Source organism: Seriola aureovittata, chromosome 9 (genome assembly GCF_021018895.1).
Source record: "Seriola aureovittata isolate HTS-2021-v1 ecotype China chromosome 9, ASM2101889v1, whole genome shotgun sequence".
NCBI classification, from domain to species: domain Eukaryota; kingdom Metazoa; phylum Chordata; class Actinopteri; order Carangiformes; family Carangidae; genus Seriola; species Seriola aureovittata.
In genome coordinates this window covers 24,614,743-24,641,748 of record NC_079372.1, presented here as the reverse complement: position 1 = coordinate 24,641,748, position 27,006 = coordinate 24,614,743, and the positions used below count along the sequence as shown (strand labels likewise).

The following is a 27,006-nucleotide window of genomic DNA, read 5'->3' as shown; positions in this document are numbered from 1 at the left end:
TTCATTTCCCCACCAGCCACATCCCTGTCCTCCACCTCTCTTTTCATCCTTCGTCCTTGTGCCTCTCGTCACCTGCTCTCCTCCAGCCACATTCTTCCTTCCTTCTTCTTATTTATCCTCATGCCATACCCTCCTCTTCCTTTCTTCTTGTCTTCTTTTCATCTGCAGTCCTCTAGCCGCATCCCTCCTCCTTGTTTAACCTCCTGCCACCCTCCTCCTTTTTCCTTCTCGTCCTTCTCGTCATTATCTAATTTGCAAGCTTTAGGCAACATCCAATTTTTCTCTCCCTTCTCCCTCCTCCGTCTTCCTGCCATATCTCTGTCCTTCTCCTTTTTCTTTGCGCCTCCTTCATCTCATCATCCTCATTTAACACCCTGCCACGCTACTTCCCTTTCTCCTCCTCTTTTGCTTTCTTCTCGTCCTTGTCCTTCCCACAGACCTCAAGCTACATGTTAAACCTTCCTCCTCACTCTCCATCTCGTTTTCCTTGTTTCATCCCTCTTCATTTCCTCCTCCTCCTCCTTGTCGTTTTCTTCACTCTGGCCGACGCCCCTTCGTCAAAACAAACGGAGACATGTTTTGCGGCTCAGCTATCGGTAGCAGTGTGTGCAGTTGGTGACCCACGGTGACTTTGCTGAATGGATGGGCGGCCGTGCTGCAGGTAGTGTTTTGGCGACAGTGCAGCCTGATGAGAGAGAGTATTTATTTATAGCAGCGAACAGGATCAGTCGCCAAGACCACATCAACACCACAGAGAGACGTTTTTCTTTTCTAAAGCACAAAGATGTGACAACCTGTCATCCTGTGGTGTTTTTGCATTTTAAGTAGCCACTCCACAGTGTAACATGACCTAAATACCACTGGAATAAAAGAATAAACGCTATATACAGACAGGGGGCAGATTAAAGGAAAAAATTTGTGAAACATAAAGAGTGACCAGATCTCAACCAGCTGAGCACTGATGGTTTAGAGCAACATGTAAAGGCCTTTTTGCATCATGAATTGGTCTCACATAGTCAGACCTATCTCCAAAGAGCTGGAGAATGGTCTGCCTGCACAGGGGAAAAAACCATAGACTGTATATAAAGATAGGCGCTTCTAAAGAGCAGTTTAAAGCTCAGAGTGACCTGCTGCACCGTTGCCATCTTGGCAGTGTCTGACTCCACCTAACTTCAAGCTAATCTAGAAATAGGCAATTGGTGAAAATTACTAGCTAACATGACATGAAATTCATGGGAGAAACAACAGCTACCAGCAGCACAGGGTAAAAAGTCATATTTAAATGTGTCATAAATTCACTCTGGGCTCACAGGGAGGTTTCCTTGTTCTGGTTTTGAACATTTTTCACTTTTGTGATTCATGCTTTTTCTGACACAACTTCTCATGTTGATCCTATAAGCTCTTTCATTCTGGTCATTGCTTGTAAACCCATCTAAAAGTTTTGGATGTGTCTGATGTCAGCCGTGGCCATAATAACACAGGCTGAAGGCTGCAGGTGCATGGCTGAAAGCAGTGACTGCTTTGTTGTGTGATCACAAAGTTACAGAAGTCCTGACAGCTCATTTTAAGGCTCAGTTTCTGAATACAGGCTGTGTGCGTTTCTCTGTGGACTGAGCGCTTTGATACTTTCACAGCATTAATATAGAACCTGAACCTGCTTTATAACCAAAAAACAGATGGACATCTACCTTTATACAATATGCTACCTTTAACTATTCATCACTAATTCGTACATTACCTCAGTAGAAGGTTCTGCTTCACCTTCAGTGCCTCAGATCTTGCCAGCTCCTGGGAAAAATATCTGGTTCAGCTGCTAGATGTTAGTTTGTCTCTAACTTTGTCTGTCTGCTGTTTTGTGGCGGCCAGGTTGCGCTCTCTCACCTTTTTTGAGATTGTTTGGCAACCACGGGGTAGAGCTGTGGTTGCCATGGTCACACTGACTGGTGAGCGTGATAAGTGAAACATCTGTCTACCCAGATGTCAGCCTTTCCCTCAGTCTTATTTTCACTTTGGCTGTTCTTTATGTTACTGTCAGGCAGCTCTGACCTCTGACCTTTACCCTTCCTGCTTGTGATGATAGTGATGTAAGAAGTGAAGCTCTCAGGATTTTCTTTTGTTGACCTCGGCTCCCTCAGCACTCAGCATGCATTCACACTGCAGTGTTTTCCTCCTGGTGGGTGTGGAGCAGCAGTGCAGGAGGAGGCCGTTCATCAATCTGTGCTCACATGATGCCACCAATCATATCTTGTCAGATGTTTAATAAAACATGAAATAGCCTAATGGGGTTTTTGCAAATGGTATCGGTTCTGGTTTGAAGGGCTGGCACGTTACAGTATGTCGATAGTGGTGAATAATTAACTGAATAAAAGATGACGAATGTTCAGTTGTGGGTGAATTTCTAAAGAACGCTGCTCCACAAAATGCAACCGCAGCATCTGCTCGAGGCTCGTTTCTCTAAACACCAGGACTGCAGTTTAAATTCAGCGTCACCTACAATTACAACCTTCTTTGAACCAAGTAACACCTTGGCACCTCCCTACACACACTTTTCAACTAAAAATGACACCATGAATGTCTGTTACAAGCATTCACTTTAATAAACTAGCAAAACAAATAACATAGATGTAAAATATGTGACATATGAATTTCTTTGATATGAATTTAAATGATTCTGCCCTGTTCTCAGTTACTACAAAAGAAAAGTCAACTGTTTTAGGCTATGCTGTTGTATGGAGAAGTGTGCTTTGTCACACCTGGGACCACACCCATTAGTGATGTCACAGTGTACTGACACACCCTGGAGTACACTGCTACATCACTGCAGTGAGATGAGCAGGTTTTCAGTTGGTATTAAATTGCTTTTTGATGTAAACAATAAGATTAAATGTGCTAATTGGCTATGTGAAGCTGAGTATTTTTGATGAAAATTTGTTATTGATTAATCTGACAATCATTTTCTTGATTAATCAATTAATTATTTTGTTTATAAAATAGCAGAGAACAGTGAATAGAGAGCATGAATTACTGAATCATGAGCACAAATGTATTTTTTTTGTTTCCATGACACCTCCCAGGCCCCGTCACAGCTCTTGTCCTGAGAGAGCTCAGAACTCTTCAGTTCACTTTGTAGACAGTACATCTTCAGTTTTGTCATTTGGACTCTTCCTCCTATTTACACACACACAAACACACACACTCAGTCTCTCTCTCTCTCTCTCTCTCGCCCCCTCACAGCCATGATTTATCCTGTTTCAGAGGGAGCAGAGGGCAACGATGCTGGACCAAAGTGAGCCAGCCAAATGATTTCAGCTGCCACACAACCTCCTGAAATAGACTCCCAAGCTGCTTCGCTGCACAAATCCTCCTAGGGGCTGCCTTATGGCCGTCGTTAAGATTAATGAAGCTGGATATAATAGTGTTATGATATTGATTTTTTTTTTTTTTCTTTTACTACCTCCTAATGAATGAATGGACAGAGATGAGATCAGTGTCATGTGATGAGACAAGATGAACTTTCCAGCTCCCTGAGGGGAAATTAAATTATGGTGGCAGCAAAGAATCAGAGAGCAGGTAGAGGAACAAAGACCTACCATAAGTGGAACTCAGAGGCGGAAATAAATGACAAATACAATGAGAAACAAGTTAAAGTGTTTGATGAGTAAAAGAGATTGTATGAGTGGGAAGAAAAGTTGCTATGATTTATATTTAGGTTATATCTGATCACACACAGCTACATTATTATTATTATTATTCAGTTTGTCACACGGACCTGATGATGCTGGACTGGGAAGCTGGAAAAGCCTCCTACTCAATTATTTTTTAGCCATGCTAACGATCTGGCTGTGTTGCAGTGTTAATCAGTCGGTCTGTCACTCTGGTCCAGAATGAAACAGCTAAACAAGCACTGGATGGATTGCCATGAAACTTTGTTCGACCTTCATGTTGCTCAGAGGATGAACCCTAGTGAATTTGGTAATCCGCTAACTTTTTTTCATGACATTGATATTGAGGATTTTCCCTGAGATGTAATAACTTCAGTTACTCCTGCCTTTTTTATTGAGCAAATCAGTCCTAATTTCTTTAAGGTTTTACATCTCTTAAAAAGGCTGATTGCTAACAAGTGTGTAAATGAGACTGCAGAGGTTGTCAGGGACGTTAAACGTGATCACAGTGAACATGAAAACCGATACTCACCAGTCCACCTTTATAGCCTCGTGTTTATACTTGCGCTCTTACAAACTGTTACTAACTTTGTAAGAGGAAAGACTTTTGTAGAAGAGGTAAGAGCTAAATCAAGCTACAAGTGAAACTTAGTGGTGGTAACGTTGAAGTCATGTGACCGTGGTGTAGTTGGTTTATAGCCTATAACATTAGCTTTTTACTTACTCAAACACCATTAATGGTATTCATTATTTAAGATGATACTCCTGAACAAAACCTGTCAGTATCACAAACTGTTGTTTTGTCACAGAGTTTGTTTTCTGTAATAATCCAAAAGACAATGGAAAAACCAGGAGAACCAGGGTGATGCTAAGTTCAGGGTTGGCCTGTAGGTCAGAGTTCACCCAAATTGAACTTAAAGTTGAAACTTGATGCAAAAAATACAAGCAGATTTACTTATCTCCCACTGCTAGAGGCGATTCCATTGGATTGAACTGAATTTGCCATTAAATTTTGCCATTTTAAATGCTGTAGTCACCAGGCCTTTAGTGTTGCTAGAAAACTAATACAGTGCATATTGTTGTCATGTGACTATTGCTCTATACCTGATTTTACAGAGTGTTTGTGGATTAAAGGTAAAGTAACATTTCTGCTCCCACCAGTCTACCTTGTGGCTCCTGTGTTTGCACTGTAATTATCTTTGCAAAGATAAGAGTCACAAATTGCATGAATTTAGTAAATCCTGCAGAATACATAATTCAACATCTATTCAGCATCTATCTATCTACATATTATTCATGTAACTGTTTCTTAAATGCATATGCATTAAGGAGAGAGACGCAACTTGTTAAAAAACTACACTATTCAATGCAGAATGTGTCACACAAAAAACAGGCTCAAAAGCCTTTGTAAATCTGGCTGTTACCATATTGAAATATTTACTCTCATTAATATCATGATATTCATTTTAGCCATATTGATTAGCCTTAAGTTACTCAAAGTTAAGTTATTCTAGTAAATTGAATTTTATGGTTTCAAAGGTCACTGTATGCAACATCACTGAAACCCTTCATTTATTCCTGCACATACAGCAGGTAGCTTCACCCTGTGTCAGCCTTACAGTAAAAATCCATCATCATGTCATCATCATCGTCATGTTTCTCCTGTTAATCACGTCTGCAAAGAGGTTCCGTTGACATATTTTCAGGCCTTAGTGGAAGCCCTTTCCCTGCACGCTGATGAAAGTCGACTCAACGAGAAGCAGAGAATCTTTTATTAAGAGTTAGGTTTTATCTGCAATGTAAACAGAGCCACAGATCTTGGAGGGCTTCGTTCTCCATTAAACCAACAGGCGGTAATGGTTTATTTGGTGTGTTTGTTTTCGGAGCAGCTCTGCGACAATGAAATGTTAATGCCTTGTTTGCCGATAGTAAAACTGTGGAGGGAAAGATAACAGATTATTACATGGGAATTAAAATGTGAGTGTGTTGAGTTTGTTTGCGCCAGGCTTTATGTAATGTGTAATTCTTGAGATAGACAGACCATAGAAACGGCAGTTGGCAAAATAAGCTCATCATGAGGTCCGAAATTAACATCTCCATTTCCATCACAACATGAAGCTCATGCTCTACAACAGCTGCTAAATGAACTTTGTGGAGAGATTGTTCTGAAACGGTGTGTGATGGTTGATACAGAGTAGTTGTCCTGTCCCAAACTGTATTTTCTCTCTCAGTCGTAAACCTGTTTCCTAAGTTGATGTAAATGCTTAAATTCTGCGAGGTGATTCTTTTTTTTTTTTTTTTATGATTTTTTTTATTGTGTTCAAGTGGCCCAGTCTGAATTCAGGGAGAATTGATGACCATTGCATAAACTCTCCATCAGCCTCAGGCGTCCTCTCACTGTCTGCAGTTAACTGTGATGGTTGTAAAAATAAGTCTGTACCTGAGCCTGTCAGAGCGGCAATACACTGAAAGGTATTCCTTTATTTTTATAGTCTACAACCACTTTCATTAAAAAAAAGGAGAGTTGATCTTTCTGCTGAGTTAACTTAAGCTCTCTGACTTTGATTCTGCCTGTATCAGCTCACACCAGGGGAGCAGCAGAGCAAGTTCTCTCAGCTCTGTGATTTACAGTTCTGGAGGAACGAGCTGTGATCCAGAGGATTATAACAGCACTGCAGGAGAAATACAGGGTGGATGTAAAATACAAATTTTCTGAGGAGCAACTGAGTAAAAGTTTTCACCACTGAAAAAACACAACTTATATGTGAATACTTTGATATCTCAAAGTATTCACATATAAGTTAAATGTGGCCTTTTTGTTGACCAATGTCGATCAGGGAGCAACATTGGTCAGCAAGGTCTAGTTTTTATATATTATAGAAACCAAGGCCAGGTCAACCTTCTACGGGGCTCCAGGTTAAACGTGTTCTTGGGCCCCTAGTGACACCCCATCTCATGTGAGTTAAATTATTTCCCAGGCACACAGAAACCGACCAGTAGGCTACATAGAGCAGATATTATGAATGGATTGATTGATTGGTCATCTGTTAGAAAATTAAATGGCAATCTTCTTGATGAATATATTAGCACATCCAAATGAGAGAGTTTCAGTCTCTCTTTTTCTAGACTTTCGAAGCTCTTGAGAAACCAAAACGTTAATCATGTTAATCCGTGGCCCCCTAGAAACGTTTAAAGATTAAAGTTTAAAGATCTTGAAGGTCTAGAGACCGAAATGTTCGGATAATCAACAAATCGTGATGCTAAGCAAGAGTAGTGTACAGGATATTCTCATTTTCAAGAAAATGAACTGGCACTAATATTGATAATTGATTGACCAATTAATCGGAAGCACTCAATCAGTCGATTGTTCAGCCTTTGTAGTTGCAAGGCTGAACGGAGACTGACAGACTAATAGCACCTTGCCTACATTGATAGTTGATATTGTAACTTCAGGTTGTGAGAATTTCTAACAAATTAGCAGTTAATCAAATTATGTAGACCCAAATGACATGGAGTAAATGTAGGGCTTTTGAGGCCCCTGGGCAGTTGCCTGGTTGGTGATCCAGCCATGATAGAAATATGTATCAGTTACCAACAGTTGCCGTTAAAAGACAAGGCAGCCAGAGCAAGGGGTTACATGAGGTCAGGCTGAATGAAAGCTCTGTCCATCCATCATCATGAGGCTGAAGGAGACAACAGCTCTAAAAATATGGCTGTTTTTGAGACTTGATTGACCGAATGTCCGGCAGTCATTACTTATAATGACACAGTGGAGTGGCTGAAGCTCTGACGGACTGATGGACGGATGGTTAAAGGTCAGCTGAAGAACAGGGACCTGGATTAGAGTGCATTAAAAACATTTACACTGCTGAATTGACAAGCGAAGAGACAGCAGGCTCACTGGGAATTGATCAGATCATCACTCATTCTGATTAACTTTGTGTTATATACGTTAGATAATGTTAGCTAGCTGCTAAGCTCATGTTATGAATAATTAATGATAATGAACGAATACCTAAAAAATGAGCCCATAGGTTGTTTGTGCAGCAGGTTATTATGACCCATAGTTATGTTTGTTGTAAGGTGACATCTCGTGGCCGTAGTAATTATGACACAAGCAAAGGGAAAAGTGCAGTGACGTAGTAAAAAAAGAGAAAGTCCTCATCAGGAGGAGGTTGTGGTGGATGGATGGGTCAACAAAACACAGGAAAATGACACAATGAGAGCAGTCATGGATTGTCATGTGAAAGTAGCAATTTATGTTGTTTATGTTATCAGTGACCGTTTGACAAAGTTAACCACGTTGTTATTATTGTAACAAAGATCGTCTGGTTTTGAGGAAATACTTATTTTAACCCGAATCACGTTTTCCGAAACCTAACCAAGCCATGGCCATTATTCTAGTAACCATGGTAACAAAAGTAGGTACGGTACTCCCGGTACAGTCTGCGTGTTTATAATTATAACCATGGTCCAGTACGCCTGCCACCATAGGGGCGCTATTTCAGGAGACACTCCTACCACTCGTATCAGAGTTGAAAAACCTTCGGAAAACCTGGTGGAAACTGAATATTAGCTAAACTACTTTTTAAAAAGCTTTGAATTATTCAATATGCAGGATCTTTACACAACCAAAAATACAAGGTAGTTCAACTCTGTTTACCCCAGTGACAGTTGCAAAGGATTAAAAGCATTGACTGGTGAAACCTAGCTCGTAGTGATATTAATTTTCTATGAGAGGCCGCATTTTTTAAGACGGTGTAGTTGACAGCTTCCAACGTGCAAAACAAACACTTAATGTAAAGTCCTCCAGACTAGCTCCTTGGATCAACACATCTGGAATACTGTTCCCTGAGATCGGCTCAGAAACATTCTTCTACCCACTTGAGTTTGCAGCTATGCAATCACATCTCTGCCACATCTCATCTGCCCAGCCTCATTAACTCCTGACTCTGCAGACAGACATAAAAGCTGATGTGTGGCCAATCAAATTCTTTGTCTCAACTTGTTTCATCATGGTAAAATACATTTTTAGACGTGGGCGTTATGCTCCGCGATTTGCTTGGATTAGATGCTGCCCAACTTCATTTGACCAATCACGGCCGATGAGGAGAAGGAGATGAGAGATTGTGGTTGGAACTAGGAGGTCAGACAAATAAGAAAGGAAAAGAGCGCTGTCGGTTTCAGGCAGATTCAGAAATTATGAATCAGTCGTCAGCAGCACATGTTGTTAGTCTGGTGTCCAGAGGTGTTTGGTGCAGCTGCAGCTCAGGTGGAAACATGAGCAGGATGGGAAACAGATTGAATTCAGGATCAGTTGATGTGTTTTGGGCCAAAGTCAGTCAGGACCAATCAAATCACATCTTTACTTTCCTTTCAAAACAGTGTGCTGTGCCTCTGGCGCTCTGACAATTTACTGATGGAGAGAGCAGATTGGAACAGGCTGTGAGAGAGGAGCGGGGAAACCACAGGAGAATAAAGCACACCTTAAATTAGATCAGATGGAGAGGAGAGAACATGTTTGGTTAACCTGTGTTCTCTTTATCTGTTTGGTAGAGATCCATCAACCTCTGCGGAGGAGGGAATGTTAAACCCAGGTCCCACACTCTGTTACTTGAGACTTGATTTCAGGTCAAGACAATGATGAATTAATTTGAGTTGAAGCTGATAGAACCCCTCTGTGCTATTTAAAACTGACATAATGAAACTGGTTCTCTACTGTTGTGCTTTTGCCTCATTTGTGTTTCTATATTTTGGGCTTGACAGTAATCACCCAGATTAACATGGACTTGATGTATTATGCTCTATAGTCAAAATAAAATCCACACAAGGATGTGTGTAATCAGCCCATTCTCTTAGGACTTATGTCTTTATTAGATCATTCTGAAGGATGGTTTACACCCAGTGCCAAAGGAGGAAGTATAACATTTACATTTACTAATTTCATTTTTACAAGTGAGGGACAACACTTAAACCTCAGTGCAGTAAGAGACCTTGGTGTAAGTACTAAGTACTACATAAATTTAACAAATGCAGGGTTGTAAAGGAGTGTACCAAAAGTGCATAGTAAGTGCTAGTTAGTCACGTTAGGGTGTTAGAGGTGTGAGGAGAGGAGGTGCTCTCTGAAGAGATAAATCTTCAAGTGATTCTTGAAGATAGATAGGGATGCCCCTGCTCTGTTCCACCATCACGGAAACACAGACCAGAACAGTCTGGACTGTGGCTGTCCTGTGTGCAGGGATGGTAATGTCAGGCGACATTCTTATGAGGAATGCAGTGGCAGAGAAGGAGCATAAGGCTGTATGATTGAGTTCAAGTGGATGGTGCAGACCCAGAACTTACTCTGAAAGCAGCATTAATGATTGAATTTGAGTCAGGCTGCCATGAGTGGCCAGTGGATTGTATTATTATACAGTATGTCAAAATGTAAGGGTGTGAAGGCCAAAGTGGGGAATTGGATGTAATGCATATGTCCAAGTAATGTTCAGGTTAAAAGAAATGGGCTAAAACTGGGCTAATTTTAACTGAAAATGAAAAGTACTAGGGACTGTTTTAGCCTTGTAGTATCACTCGACTTATGATTGAATTAAATAGTTTTAGTTGCCTTACCATACTTAAAGGAGCTATTTGTAAGTTTTGCTAATGCTGCATAGCCAACATTAGAATAAACAGCTGTTTACTTACCAATCTACAAGAAACATGAGTTCAGCATCAATCTTCATTGCTTTACTCACCAAGAGCTGTCTCCAGAGGTGCCAAGCAACGCCATTGTCTTTTCTTCTACTGAAGTTAGCATGCTAACCAGCTAGCCTTGGCCCATCTTCCCTTCTGATAGCAATTCACTGTAACCTCCAGTCTGCCCTGAAGACGTAGCGCTGCTCAGAGGGCGTATTATAACCTCTTGTCTTGTAAATGCAACAATGGCTGAAGCTCTCTTCAAGTGACTATTGCCACCACCCGCTCCCAGCAAGAAAGCAAGTTTGGCAGCAGAGAAAACTTACAAATAACCCCTTTAGCCACTCTGTAGTTTCCATGAGTGTGTGTTGTGAGTGTAATTACCTAACTGTAAGGACAATTGATTAAATCACATTGGCATTGAAGGTACAGAAAAAATGTAAAGAGAGAGGAAAAACATGAGAGGACGTTAAGAATGAAAAAAAAACATGACCATCTGTAGGGGAGAAGGAGGCAAAAGACGAGAGAGAGAGAGAGAGAGAGAGAGAGAGAGAGAGAGAGAGAGAGAGAGGTGGGGCTGACACACATGTACTGTAGTTGTTGTGAGTAGCAGCTCGATGCCTCGGGGTTTGGTGCCATTTGGTGCCTGTTTGGACAACGAGCCATACAAAACACACACACACACAAACACGCACACACACACACACACACACATACACACACTGAAATTCACACAGTAACACATCAATACAGAAACACAAACCTTTCACACACACACAATCTCTCTCTCTCCCTTTCTCTCGCTCTCTCTTTTTCTCTCTCCCTGGTAAAACAAGGCCTGGATAAACTGTGTCTCACTAACACACATTTTCCTGAGTCCCCATTGTGTCCTAATGTAGAGCGCTGCAAGCCTACGGGGCAGTGGAGCAGAGTGGTTGCTGGTTCCAATCCCTGGGACAATCTGGCCAAAGAAACATGAATGGAGATACCCTGATTTGTTCAGATTAAACAAAGGAGATTTAACATGTTAATTTTTGAGATTTTAGTATGTATGGACAGAGCCAGGCTAGCTGTTTCCACCTGTTCTTGGTGTTTATGCTAAGCTAAGCTAGCCGGCTGCTGGCTGAAGCTTCATTTTAACAAAACAGGACACATATGTGCAGCTTTTATTTTTATGCCTCCGTGCCGGCGACAGCCAGAACCGAAGGCATATTGTTTTCAGGTTGTCTGTCCGTCCCATTCTCGTGGACGCAATATCTCAGTAACGCCTTGATGGAACTTCTTCAAACATTCACTATGACTCAAGGATGAACATATTAGATTTTGGTGGTCAAAAGTCAAGGTGAGTGACCTCACAAATCTCAAGGACTCCTCAAGGGAATCCCTTCAGATTTGGCACAAATGTCAGCTGGGACTCAAAGATGAATTGATCAGACTTTGGTGGTCAAAGGTCAGGGTCAGGGTGACCTCACAAAAAGTGCTTCTGGCCGTTACTCAAGACACAGTAGTTATGACAAAATTTCACACCAATGGTAAATATTTTGTATGACTCTGGATAAACAGGGCAGAAGGGAGGCGGTAGTTCAACTTTTTTAATGAAATTCTTTCGTATTACCTCTGATCTGCATCGAAGTCTGACCTGTAATATGATACAGTGATTATGGTTTATATTCAGTTAGTGCCCCCTCCACTTTGTCTGTACCAGAGTCAAACTGTAGCTGTGGGAGGATAAAGCTTTTACTGTTGATGATTGCAGGTTAAAGTGGGGTTATATCCAAAGTTTTCAACTGCATCCCATCGTCTTCTTCAGCCACAAGACAACAAGACATTGAAATCATAACCGCTGTGTCTCTTAGAATATGGTCTTTAAGTCACTCATCAAGTTCTATACTTAGATCACATGATGACACAGTTCAGGAATAATGAAGGAAGACATGGGCTTTGGTTGAAAGCTCTGGAGAAATCTATAAAGTGACCTTGAGTTTGAAATATTGTATCACAGATATCTGTTCCTAAGGTCAAGAAAGAAACACACACACACACACACACACACACACACACACACACACACACACACACACCTAAGCTGTGTATGTAATTACTGACCTCAACAGTTAATCACAGAACCTTATTAATTACAACAGAATGACACACTGACCTCCTGCGTGAGTGACTTTGACAGAGCTGCAGGTGTGTGTGTGTGTGTGTGTGTGTGTGTGTGTGTGTGTGTGTGTGTGTGTGTGTGTGTGTGTGTGTGTGTGTGTGTGTGTGTGTGTGTGTGTGTGTGTGTGTGTGTGTGTGTGTGTATGTGTGTGTGTGTGTGCTCCCATGTGGTGTCAGACTTACTCAGTCTGTATTATTATACCATAGCACTCTGCAGTGTGACAGCCGGAGGCTACGGAGGCCCACAGGGGACAATAGCAGCGAAGGACACAGCAGCCAAATAAAATGTCCTTCTAAAGCAAAGACACTGTTATTTAACAGCTAATTTACTTCAAGTAGAAAACTACTGTTTAGTCTAAATGTAAACCCCACAGTCGTACCGGCACCACTTAGAGGCTGCAGTGTTGCAGTGTTTGATCACTTCAGTATGACACTGATTCAGATTCAGTGCGTCAGAGCAGGGGACAGACAAAGACAAGTATCTGTCTCTGTGTGGTTATCTCCGTCCACACCTGAGTTCAGATCTGCTGAAACAAATATCACACCAGGAGGGAAATATAACGGTGTCTGATTCAAAAACAGTGCAGGTTTGAAACCAGACTAAACATCATCTGAGCTCTTCAGTAAACCTTGGTCTCTAAATAAATACATTTTTGATTCTCTATATTATTTCATGCCTCCCTGGTTGGTTGGTCATTGAGTTAGAAGTGAGTCAGGTCAGTGAATCATCTGGTCATCTTCCTCCTCTTCCTCCTCCTCCACCTTCTTCATTGTTACTGGTGTCGCTGTGACACCGGCCTCGTCTCATTGGGAGTCGCTGTCCGTTCTGTCACGGCGCTGCACCCTCACTTCCTGTTTGTCATGGCTGTTGTTTACAGCTGGTGGAGTCACTGCTTGTCAGCTTCACAGCAGCGAACATCCCATCAGGAGGTGTTTCCCAAACTGAATTTCCATTTCTGTTTCTCAAATTTCAGGATTTGATACTGTAAGTGTTTTGGGCTCAGCAGCCCCTCACCCCACTACTGACTGATCTGTCAGAGTCAGTAGTTGATGTTATTATCCTCTGTATCCACTGACTGCGATCACTTCCTGTTGGAAAGTCAACCAAAAACAACTTGAGACGCAAAAACGACCACAAAACAACCACAAAGAGATGTAGAGATGCAAAACTAATTATGCTGGTGCAGTCACATCTTTACAAATGTGCACCCCTCTTTCAGTTGTGCCCTAGTGTCACCTAGCAACAAAACGTAACTCTAAGTCATAATAACCTGCTGCACAGATGAACTATGGGCTCATTTTTTACAGGAGGACAGTGTGTGTCTCCCAGAAATGTAAGGTCATTTCCAGTGACAGTCACGCATCTCTCTCAGTATTTTCCTGTTGCTTGGGAAATCCCCTTGTCTGCTGTCTCCAAGCACAAACAAACAAGAGAGAACTGCAGAATAAACTGAACATTACAGCCTGATTCTTTATTCCTTGAAAATGCGGAGGTGGACCTCAGAATTGACTCTGTTCCACCTGACACTCCATGATGTGAATATTTCAGGCATCCTGGTCTTGTGGGCAGCTGACTGACGCAGCAGCTGATTGTCTTTATGTTCTGGGTCTGTTTGGCCTGTTGCTGGCTGCAGGGGCAGAGAGGGAAGCAGTCTATGTGGAGGCACTACATGTGAGCACATCCATGCTTCAGTGTATCAGTGTGTGTTTGTATTGTTTGTGCTGCAACTGGCATCATTGCTTTGACACTGTAACCCACATAAATCAGATGGATTTTCTAATCAGTGTGTGTGTGTGCATGTGTGTGTTTGCGTGTGTGTGCTTGTGTGTGTCTTGTAGGATGCATGTTGCTACCAGTGTGTTGTTAGTTACCGCCCCTGGCATTGAATGCAGAATGACAAACAGAAACAGAGTGTGTGTTGAAGTGTGTGTGTTTTTCTGTGTGTGAGGGAAATGCAGGTTTACGTCTGAAAGGAAAAACAGAAGACCAGAAACAAACATAAAAATGAAAAACTGTACTGAACCTCATTAGCGTGTGTGTCCTCTTCCCCCGGACTCATGTGGTTTCACAGGAGAAACAAGCTGCCGAGCAGAGCCAAGGTTTACATGTGAGTGTTGTCTTTTTTTCACGCTGGAGTGGGTTTATAAGTATAGTAGATGTTACTGTCTCTTGTACTGGGTTTTACAGAGTGTAGTCGAGTTTAGTGAGAATATTACAGTGACCAGACTCTTCACTGTACATCCAGGAGATAAATGGTAACCGTTTCTTCTTCTTATTTATTATTCATTTAGTTATTTATTTATTATTTAATCTTGTTTATTTATTTTACACTTTTCTGGCGTTGAAGTGTTGATCCATAAGAGGATATATTTGTGGTTTTAAGAACCAAAAAACATAGTGTATTTTTACAGCTCCTCTCTCAGGCTTCTCTCTGGAGGTCTAGTGACAACAGGTCGGTGAGCCAATCAAAAGAGACAGTCTGAACCTTTCTTCTGATTGGCTGACTTAATCAACTTAAACTCAATAAAAATATAGAAGAGGTTCAGGTAAACACTCAGAGAGACAAAATCCTGCAAGGTTGGATAGTGGCAGGAAGTCCTGACGGCTCGTTTTGAGGCTCAGTTTCTGAATACAGGCTGTGAGCATTTCTCTGTGGACTGAGCACTTTCATACTTTCACAGTATTAATATATAACCTAGACCTGCTTTATAATCAAAGAACACATGGAGATCTACCTTTATACTGTATGAGACCTTTTAGATTATTACAGCTCACAATAATAAAGCTGTATGAACAGCAGCAGTAGCAGCAGCAGGTGAGAGCATAGCTTTCAGGTGAGCAGAGCACTGATGGATTAATGCCACATTAATGCCATACTGGACTTATTTACTTTATTGACTTATATATAGTGTTGACATCAAGAATCCAGGTTGTGATTTTGTCTGAGAAACTCAAATTTCTCTGAAAGCTCCAATGTATCCAACTTTGCACTTACTAATACAGAAGTGCCCGAAAACCAAACAAACATGGACGCCTCACATCAGTTAAAGACCGATGTGTACGGTGCATTCAGAAAGTCTTCAGACCACCTCACTCTGTTCACAAGTTATGTTGCAGTTCTATGATAAAATCATTTAATGAAAATTCTTCCCTCACGGACCTTCAGTTCCCCATGATGACAAAGTGACAGAATTTTAGAAATTTTTGCAAATTTATGAAAAAGGAGAAACTGTAATATCACATTTAAAATAAGTATTCAGACACTTTACTCAAGACTCAGTTGATGCAACTTTTGGCAGCAATTACAACCTCTGGTCGCCTTGGGGATGACGTCACAAGCTTTGGAGTGTTCTGCCGTTCTTCTCTGCAGATCCTCTCAGGCTCTGTCAGGTAAGATGGGGACATTAGTGGACTGACATTTTCCGGATCTCCAGATGTTTGATTGAGTTGAACCCAGGGCTCTGGCTGGTCCACTCATGGAGTTGTACCTAAGCCGTTCTTGTTGTTGTTGTCTTGGCTGTGAGCTTCAGGTCATTGTCTAGTTGGAAGTTGAATCTCCAGCCCAGTCTGAGATCCTGAGCTCTGGATCAGGTTTTTATTAAGGATCTCTCTGTACTTTGCTCCTTTCAGCTTTCCTTCAATTCTGACCAGTCTCCCTGTCCCTGCTGCTGCCACCACCATGCGTTACCATTGAGGATAGTATCAGGCAGCTGATGAGCGGTGCCTGGTTTCCTCCTGACGTGACGCTTAGAATTGAGGCAAGACAGTTCAGTCTCGGTTTCATCAGACCAGAGAATCTTGTTAACAAACTGTCACTGCCATGAAGCCCGGATCAATGGAGTGCTGCAGTGATGGTTGTCCTTCTGGAAGTTTCTCAAATCTCCACTCAGGATCTCTGGCCAGGGTGACCTTCAGGTTCTTGGTCACCTTCTCCCCCTCCCCCTCAGTTTGGCTGGGCGGCCAGCTCTTAGTAGAGTCCAGGTGAATTCCCTCCAGCCCCATGAATTCACCATCCTCTACCATCAATCCCATGTGATATAAAGGCAGCATTAGTTCCCAGCCATAATTAAAATGGTGTGTTAATTTTCATTTATTATTAAGCAGTAAAATGCATGGTGCGCCTCATTTACTTTATTGCATCGCATCATTTGCAGTGTGACTATGGCACTGCATGCATATACACGATATCGTTACTGAAAGAATATGTTAATCAGTGCCAACAGAAAGCAATATGTTTTATGTTTATGGTTTGTGTAATGATGAATTTGGGTGTTCCTCGCCAACTGACAAAGTGACCATATCAATTGAGCACATAACAAATTATGTTGTAGTAAAGTTGTGTAAACCTGGTTTTTAACCTTAGGTAAAATCATTTTTAGTTTCTGATACTCTCTATTTTGTGCTCTGTGCATTATAATTTTATTTTTGATGGATCACAAGAAGGTCAATTGAAGTTCAATTCTAGCATCTTTTTAGGAAAATATTCACTAGAATTAAAAACACTGTTTATATATAGATATGAATTTTAACCAGAAAAATATAGGTTTCAGGAGCATTGTATGCAGCCCCATCACTTCACTAACAAGACAGGACAGCCTGAGAGACGAAACCCATGGCAACCAAAAATCTGATAATCAAACGTGTACTACTCACTGCTTTGAGGGCCCAGTAATAACTGAAGGCACTTCTGATGAACAAATCAACACAGATCTACAAACATTAGGGGCACATGTCTCACCATGATCCCCAGTGGAAATTAAGAATCTGTATTATCTTATTCATATGGTACCTGGTACTGATTTTACTGGTTAGCACTGCTGCAACGAGAGCTGAGCAACAAAGATGGAGACAGAGGATTTTAAAAAGTAAAATCTGGCACAGAAGTGACGGTTTTCTAATGTCAGGGTCACCTGAAGTTTCCTGTGTGACCTCAGTGCGCTGCAGCCTGCCAGAGGAAGCTGCCAGCGTGGTGCTAAGTGCACGGCCGGGGTATAAATCAAACATACCTCACCTCAATTCAACCCTGCAGCTGGCTCAGGCTCAGGGAAAGGAAAGGAATGGAAAGAAGAGATGAAAGGGAATGTGAGGAGAAGTAAGGAAAGGAAAGGAAATAAGAGAAAAGGGGAGAAGAGATGAGGCAAGAAAGGGAAAGGAAAGAGATGAGTTGGAAGGAGAGGAGAAGATGAGGGCAGAGGAGTTAAAGGAAAGGAAAAGAGGTGACAGAGGAGATGGAGAGGAAAAGAAGAAAAGAAAGGAAATAAGAGGTGAGGAGGAGAAGGGAAAGGAGAGAGGAGATGAGCTGAGAGAAGAAGAAGAACACAATGATCTGTGTGTTATTAGTTAAAACAGTGTTTGTTCTTTATTATAATTTATATAAAAATGTGATCATAATATTGGAAAAACATAAATGCACATCATTCCAAAGGACGTTCACTTACAGTAGTTTCTTACAACTGTGAAAGGAAATGAGAAGGGAGGAGATAGAAAGAGTGAGGGGAGAAAAGGAGGAAAGGAAAAAGAAAATGAACAGAAGATGGGAAGAGGAGAGGAAGAGAGGAGAGGTGGATGGATGGGATGGATGTGAAGAGAGAGAAAAGGGAGGAGGGAAATGATAGAGAGGAGATGGGAGGAAAGTAAGGAAAGCAAAGGAAGAGGGAGAAAAGAAAAGATGATGATGAAGGGGAGGAGGAGAGAAACAGTTGGAAACAGAAACAGTTAGCAATTATCTAGAGTACCTTCCTCTCAGTTTTTACTGCAGAGCCTCTCTGGGATATATGAGTGCAGTCACTTCTCAGCTGTGTGTGCATGTGTGTGTGTGTGCGTGCGTGAGAGAGAGGATTTAATATATCAAAGTTTTGGGATATAAATGCCACATCATCCCAGAATAACGTCTTCACCTCTCACACACACAAACACACACACACACACACACACACACTGAGTCACATGAGGGTGACTCATGGCTAACAGCAGTATGTGTGTGAGTGTGTGTCACTGTGGGGGTGTGTACAGTGTACGTGAGTGTGGGTGTACAGTGTGTTGTGTTTGAGAGAGGCACAGCATGAGTGTGTGGGAGCACGTGTGTGTGTGAGCGTGTGCGTGTGAGCTTGGCAGCGCCCACATTAGCTTCTCTGCCAGCTTCACGGTGTCTTAGATTAACAGTGAAGAGCCCCTTTGATGATGAAACACAGACTAAAGATGGCCGACACATAGATTCTTCTGCTTTTCTCCTCTCATCTCCTCCTTGATTAATCAATGAATCGATTGATCATCTATCAGTCACAATGTTTTGTGCTCTGTCTGCAGTTGCTGACACTGAGGTGTCTCTGTCTTTCTGCTGAGTTGGTGACGGACCGATCACATGTTGTCAAACTGTCACCTGATTAGTGAAGCTGAACCGGTTTAATCTAGTTTGTCCCAGTTTGTCTGGTTCGTTCTGGTTTGATTTCTCAAGTCCAGTTGAATCTGTTTTAGCTCCTGTTGTCTGATCGTGTTTTGGTTGATCGTTCTGGTTCGATCTGGATTTTTCAGGTTTAGTCTAGTTTTGTTGAATTTAATTTGTTCCCATCATTTAGTCCGGTCCAGTTTACTCCAGTTTGATCCACTCAGTCTGTTTCTGCTACATTAGTCCAAATTAACCAGGTTTATATCAGTTTAATCTGGTTTAGTTTAGTTTGATTTGTTCCAGCTTCACTGGTCTGGTCCAGGTTTTTACTGATTGGTCCAGTTTGTCTGATTTACCCTCATATAGTCTAACCTGTTCCAGGTTCACTGGTTTGATCCAGTTTAGTTTTAAACCGGTTTGTTTAAGTAAAGTTTGGTTTTCTGGTTTGTTTTGCCTGAATTGATCCATTTAGTCTTCTAGACTTGGCTTGGCTTGACCTGGTCTGGTGTGGTTTGGTCTGGTTTGGTTTGGTTTGGCTTGACCTGGTCTGGTCTGGTCTGGTGTGGTTTGGTCTGATCTGGTCTGGTTTGGTTTGGTTTGGTCTGGTTTGGTTTGGTTTGGCTTGACCTGGTCTGGTCTGGTCTGGTGTGGTTTGGTCTGATCTGGTCTGGTTTGGTTTGGTTTGGTCAGTTGACAGCTGACTCGTCTGACTTTGTCTCTTTCCTCTGCCTCTCTTAGTTCTCCTCCTGCTCTTCTTTCTTATCCTGGACTTTCCCTCCCTGTCTTGTTGTGTTTCTCTTCCTCCTCCTCCTCCTCCCCTCCTCCTCCTCCTCATCATCATCATCCTCATCATCCTCATCATTCCCTCTTCTCCTCCTGTCATATTATTTTCTTCTCCTTCATTTTTGTCTATTTTTCTGTACCCACTTCCTCTTCCTCCTCCTCATCCCTCTGTTCGTCCTGATTCTGTTCTCCTTTGTTTACATCACTTCTCATTTCATCCTGTTGTTTCTCTCCGTCTGTTTCTTCATCTTTCAGTTTATTTCTGTGTGACAGGAAACAAACACGTATTATTGAATCAGTCACTTTGACCTGATGTGATCAACACTAGCAGGTGGTTAACAACCCCTCCCCCGTCTCTGTTCTCTCTCAGTGTGGAGGGCGACTCTCAGTGTCCGGAGGCGCTCACTTTTCCTGATTCGTCTTTCGGCCATCCGCCTCCCTTCCATCGCTATAGCAACATCCCCCTCTCCAGCCCCTGTGATCCCTACAGCTCTGCCTCCACCAGCGGGCCCCTGGGAGCCTCCCACATACACACTCAGGTAACACAAACACAAGAAACTCAGACAACAGGTGTGCAGCCATTAGGTTGTTTATCACAGGAAGTTTCACCTTGTTCAATATTATTATATTATTCCAGGAGTTAGGAACCAGACGTTTAAAGGTGTAAATGTTTAAAAACTTTCAGGCCACAATTAAAATGTATCAAATAATGAGACATTAACAAGCAAAATTATTTAATTTATTTGAATAAAAAGGATGCACAAGGTTGTTAATTATTTCTATTTCAAACAGTATTTATTCAATAATTATGTAATTATTTAAACTCTTAAAAGTATAAATGGTACAAACACCTTGGTAATGTAATTACTCTGGAGTTAAAGTGTAATCTTTTGTACTAACGGTGTACGACTACAGTATGTACCAATACTTATGTAGAAAGTGGGGAACAAGTTGTGAAGTTATGAAATAAGGGGGTTACAACTCAGGATCTTACAAAGACGGTATACCATAGTTACTGTTTAACTACTGAGTACCTTTTCTTTAATTACAGGGTATGTATGACCTGTAACAGGTACCCACTTACCCCCTTATCCCATAACCTCACATCTTGTTCCTACAGACCTCACTTTTCTCTATTCTGTGCCAAGTTGGTATATTTCCTACTGTGTGTAATCTAAGATGTGGGAAAGAGTAAGATTTATCTGTTGTAATTACTGTGTTCCAAAACCATTAAAACCATATTTTAGCCAGTGGCTAAAAGGATTTTCAAGCTCACTATCCATGAAAAAGATATAAAAGATGAGGGGACCATTTGTGTACTTCCTGAACAAGAAGTTTCATAGAGAATTTTTTAGTAGTAAATATTTTATTTATCTTGAAGTATAAAGTGGTGACAAATTGAACACCATCAGTAGTTTTATTTTATCTTTTCTTTTATGCATTTATTTTTTAGTTTTAAGTATAGGATGTTGTTTCCTTTGCTTTTTTTTGTGGGCTAGAGGTAACGTGAGTCCATCCCATCCAGAGGCTGGTGCACCTGTGCTGTTTGGTAACGGCTAAACATGCCAGAGAAAGAGTTAGACTTTAGTTACAACAACAGTTTAGCTAGGTAACTAAACTAACCTAGCATGCTTGACAAGAAACCAAAGGCTAGCTAGCTAATGTTGGCAAGCAATGCTAGCATGCATGCCAGCTAATGACATTGCATTTTTTATAGGACACAAACCATCCATCCTGGAGTGTCATTACACAGCTGCAGGTTCAAAATTATTTTTGTACTAGAAACCAAATTTAACATGAGACTGTTAAACACAGTCAGTGTTTATAAGAGGCTGTTAGCACTGACAGTGGCACAGCCACTGTACAATAAATAATATGTTCAGCTTTGTACCAGTTCACTGTTAATGGAAAAAAAGACTACTAAAGATAATAAACAAGGTTCCAAAATTTTAGAATGATCTCATCATACAGTAAACAAAAAGCTAAATTGTAATACAAATACAATAATTATTGTACACCTGACAGCACCGATGACTGTGTAAATGTTTCTTTACTTGTTGCGATGTCTTACACCTGTGTATAGGGGTTTGTCGTCTTCATTATGATGGTGAGTTAAATGAAAGCTACTTGGTAATGACCAAAGCTACAAAAATAACCCACACTGTAAAAAAAAAAGATAATAGAAGAAATAGAAATAACAACATGACTGAAACTGAAAATTGTTATGAATTTACTACCAGTGTAATTAACCAGTCAGCTTATGATTACTTTGCTAAAATATGAGGAATTCTAATTACAAAGCAGGAATAACAGTGGTTTAACTTATCTAACATCCTCTGTTGTCGTTAGCTGCTTTACAGTGCTGCTTTGTGAGCTGTTAGCTAGGCAGTGGGCCAGCCCATGTGTCTGTTTTGGAGGTCGTTGTAGAGGTCAACACTGAGGCAAGAATTACTCACTCAGCAAATACAGTCAGAAACTCACGATGTTGTAACATGGCTAACTGTGTATTGAGGTGCACCGGCTCTTAACTTGTGTTTTTGCTACTTTTACTTCATTCTTTATTCACCGCTGACTTTAAAGTTTGAGTCTGAAACCAAAAATCTGTCTCCCTCTCTCCTTCTCCTCCTTCAGGGCAGCTCTCCCATCTCTCCCCCCAGCCCGGCGAGCCTCGCCTGGGCTCAGCGCAGCAGACACCAGCCGGCCAGCCTGGCGCTCCGCAAGCAAGAGGAGGAGGAGAGCAAACGCTGCAAGGCTCTCTCTGACAGCTATGAGCTCTCTACAGACCTCCAGGACAAGAAGGTACAGCGCCACAGTGTTCCAGTGGGGTTTTCGTGTAATCGTCTCTTGTTATGTTACAGTCTTTTCAAACAGAGAACACCCCCCAGCAGCGTATGAAGCACGTCAAAACGCCCACACCTATTGTTTTACGTGCACACACTTCACTGTGGGTTGATGCTCAGCGCTGTGTCACGATACGCTTGTCCTATTTACAAGCGTTGATGCGCTTCAACGTAATTTTATCACATTTGATACACACATCAGTGCATCCCGGTTTTTGTCTGTATGTTGTCTGGTGTTTTCTACAGATACCAAATGATGTGATGAAGATGACGCTCTGTGTTTCTGTTTTGAAGATTTTCTAACAGTAACTGTTAATAACCTTTATGGAAATCAGTTCATTTACAGAATGTTTACAGAAACTAGTGGATCCATGGATGTTATAATCCTCCACAAAGAAAAAACCTAATATATTCTCCTCAGACTTACTCATTCTATATTATTACTACACACTATAGCTGTGTCCCAACACAGGGCCCACATCCTTCAGATGACGCAGTCTATGAAGGTGTGGCTCGTCGTAGCCGCCGTAGACTGAAGGCCGAATGAAAATGAGACAGTCTGGCCTATGGTCCTGATTTCTCGCCTGTGTATGATCGTGCTCTCTGATAGGTGGAGATGCTGGAGAGGAAGTATGGGGGCCAGTTTGTGTCCCGACGGGCAGCGAGGACGATCCAGACGGCGTTCAGGCAGTACCGCATGAACAAGAACTTCGAGAGGCTTCGCAGCTCCGCATCCGAGAGCAGGATGACCCGGCGCATCATCCTGTCCAACATGAGGATGCAGGTACATACAGACGCAGACAGAAACACACACACACACACACACACACAAATAAATATATATATATATATATATATATATATATATATATATATACAGTATAAAAACATCCTGTTCAGGTCCAGTTTGTGCCCACTCTGATCCTGCTTGTGTGTTTTTTTTGGTGGGTCCAGTACTCGTTTGATGAGCGTCAGCCGCAGGGTCAGGGGTCAGCAGGTCAGCAGGGGTCAGAGGACGCAGGAGACATGGACGACTCCTTCTCTAAGCAGGTAGACATATTTGTCACCTTCTCAGCTTTTAACAAAGCTGCCATCAACTAAAATCTGTTGATGTACTGATGGAATTAGAGCTGTGGAAATGTAAATTAAAGGTCCCATGTTTTATACTTGAGCAGTAAGCCAATCACCAACACCGACCTGTCAAATCAGCCAAGATTGGCTGATTTCAGGTAAGCACTCAGAGTAAGTGGAAGTCCTGACGGCTTGTTTTAAGGCTCAGTTTCTGAATACAGACTGTGTGCATTTCTCTGTGGACTGAGGCTTTGATACTTTCACAGTATTAATATAGAACCTAGACCTGCTTTATGATCAAAGTAGACATGGACATCTACCTTTATACTATATGGGACCTTTCACTTAAATTAAGATAATATGTATATATGAATATTAGGGTCACATTGAGGAAAAAAAAGAAATCTGAAATTTTGAGAAAGAAGTCACGATATATCAAGAATTAAAAATGTAAAATTTTGAGAGAAAAAAAACCATAATTTTAAGGAATATTACAAGCAACCAATCAAACAGGTGAAAGGACAGTCACTGGCAGCATGAGCTGCTTCTTTATGTAGCTAGTTATGATGATGCTGATGTACCCAAAGGTGAAACTTGTGCTAAAGTGTAACTTCACAGGACGCTCCAAAGCATCTGAAATTTCCCCTCTAAAACAACACAAAACCTAATATTACCGCTTTATTCTCATAATATTCTGACTTTTTTCTTGAAATATTATGATTTTATTCTCATAATATTATGACTTTATTTTTGAAATTTCAGATTTTATTCTTACTCAATGTTAACCTAATATTCCGTCGTAAAATAATGACCGTGTCTCAAATTAAGGTTGGCGGCCACTATGGACAAGCAGAGGTCAGGTGAAACTCACCCTCAGGGGCGGGATGACTTGTAGCCAGATGAGTGAACAGGGAGACAGAACCACTGATACAGAACTGAAGGGAAACGCCTGTGTCTGACTCCCTGTGCGTCTCTGTGTTTGTTTACGTCATGTGTGTCGCCCACAGGTGAAGTCCCTGGCCGACTCCATGGACGACTCCCTCACCTGCCAGTCCGGCCGTGAAGACTCACAAGAAGCGGGGGGAGAGGGGGAGGAGGAGGACGACGACGAGGATGAGGAGGAGGGAGATGAAGAGGAGGAAGAGGAGGAGGAGGAAGGGGAGGAGGACGAGGAGGAAGATGAGGATGAAGATTACAGACAGTGTGCATGGCGCAACACCAGCGCATCCTCCCGACGCCCCGCTGGCCGGGTGGGAGGAGTGGGGAGAGGAGGCGTGGGCGGAGGTGCCGCCATGCACGAGGACAGCACCGCCACCTCCTTCAGCGATGTCACCCTCTACATGGACGAGGGCTGCCTCCCCTCCTCGCCTCTGTCCCGCCCACCTTCCTCGCCACTTTCCCGTCCCGCCTCCAGTTCTGACACAGACTACTGGGGGGGAGGAGGGGGAGGAGGTGCAGGTGGAAGAGAGGACAGCAGGGACACCGAGGGGGGCAGCAACGCGAGCCGGAGGAGCAGCACCCCCTGTACAGAGTGTCGGGGGGAGTACAGGGGGAGGACAGGAGGAGGAGGAGGAGGAGGAGGAGGAGGAGGACACCTCCCTGTCCTGACCATTGAACCGCCAAGTGACAGCTCAGTGGACATGAGTGACAGGTTAGTACAGCCAATCAGAGAGCAAGAGATAAAAACTTGTTATTCTAAGATTATTTATGTGATTAACACAGAAAACACAGATATTTTTTACTTACTCACCCTCCAATAATAGTGAATGAATGAATGAATAACCCTGTAACCACTATATTATAAAGCGCTTTCCTCACACTGCTTTATGAAGGGGGATTGTACCATCAACCCCCCCCCCCACTGTCTCTTTTTCCCTCTCTCACTTTTACCTGCATCATCTCATCTCTTCATTTTCCGTTTCTTCTCTCCTTCCTCCTCCAGTCGTCCTTGAGAGCTGCAGCTTTGACGCAGCCAACATTATTCTGCATAGTCCTCTGTCCTCCTCCCAGATTGCTCCAAATGTAAAACATATTTGAGAATAAATTGATGTTTTTTCATTGTTGGTGGTTACACAATGACATAGCTCCAGTTCTTTAAGGTGAGATCAAATTACAGGGAAATTCACTAGTTACAGCAGCTCAAAAGTAGAAGTAGAGGATCTTTGTCAGGCACAGTAACGCGGATCTTTGCAGATCGAAATGTTGCTGTTTTATTAAAATTTCTGGGAGCTATTAGCAAAGTGTGTGGGTCTTTTTTCTTACTCTTGCCTTTAGTGCAATCTTTTTGATCCAACTCCTGTGAAATTGCTTCTGGCTTTACACCTTATTTGTCCTGGAAATATTCTTTAACATTAACTTTATTGTTCAAATCTTAAGGTCGGAGCGAGGCTCCATCGGACGCCTGGTGTACGAACAGGAGCCGTCAGGAGTCGAGCGAGGAGGAGAGAGGGAGAGGAGGGGAGGAGGAGTGGAGGGAGAGACCGGAGAAGATGAGCGAGGAGGGGGAGGAAGCAGCGAAGCTGACTCGCCACAGGGGACCATCAAACACAAACCGAACGGTCGCTCGGTCGCCACGGCGCAGGGACAAACCCGCAGCCCCGCCAACGTCCCCCTGCCGATGCCTTCAGCCCGCACCCTGCCTACACACCCACTCCCTCACCCACTCCAACACCCACATTCACACCCCCACCCACACCCACATCCACACCCACACCCACACCCTCACCCGTCGCCCATCCCCCACCTGCCCACCATCCTCCACCATCACCCGCAGTACAGCCAGCCACATATCCTGCACATGCACCACGGGCACGGCGGCAGCCCTTACATCCAGCACGCGCACCACTTCGCCCAGCACCACTACCATCACCTGCACCACCAACACCACCACCTCCCCCATGTTTACCCAGAGCCCCCCTCTTCTCCTCTGCCCTCCCCTGTACCACCGCTTACACCTCTCTCACCCCTGCCGCCGCCACTCACACCCTCACCACTGTCTTCCTCATCTTCCTCGGCACTCCAAAACATGGAGGCCCAGCAGCAGCAGCACCTCGCCCACCACCCCCACCTCCACCACCACCACCTGCTCTGCTCGGACGGAGACAACGAGAGCGTCAACTCCACCACCACCAACTCCAACGACGACACCACCGTCAACAACTGCAGCTCCGGCTCGTCGTCGCGTGACAGCCTACGGGAGCCAATCGGAGGGGCCACACTGGGGAAACAGACCTATCAGAGAGAGAGCCGCCACAGCTGGGACTCACCCGCCTTCAACAACGACGTGGTGCAGCGGCGGCAGTACCGCATCGGACTCAACCTGTTTAACAAGTATGTGTGTTTGTATCTGTAAACGTAATAATCAAGAAGACGGATGATAATAAGTATGAGGCGACATAGAAATGACAAGTGAAACAACATCATGAA

General features: G+C 42.7%; 1 protein-coding gene across 7 annotated transcripts in view; it reads left to right on the top strand.

Moving 5' to 3' along the window:
* LOC130175035 (IQ motif and SEC7 domain-containing protein 1-like) overlaps positions 1-27,006 on the top strand; it is a 150,193-nt gene that overhangs the window by 105,906 nt on the left and 17,281 nt on the right. For all 7 annotated transcript variants that reach the window (XM_056385298.1, XM_056385300.1, XM_056385299.1 and 4 more), the window contains 6 exons: positions 20,040-20,208; positions 22,301-22,468; positions 23,120-23,293; positions 23,464-23,559; positions 24,588-25,231; positions 25,957-26,910. In XM_056385298.1, the coding sequence (XP_056241273.1) occupies positions 20,040-20,208; positions 22,301-22,468; positions 23,120-23,293; positions 23,464-23,559; positions 24,588-25,231; positions 25,957-26,910 (2,205 nt within the window). The remainder of the gene's footprint in view (positions 1-20,039; positions 20,209-22,300; positions 22,469-23,119; positions 23,294-23,463; positions 23,560-24,587; positions 25,232-25,956; positions 26,911-27,006) is intronic.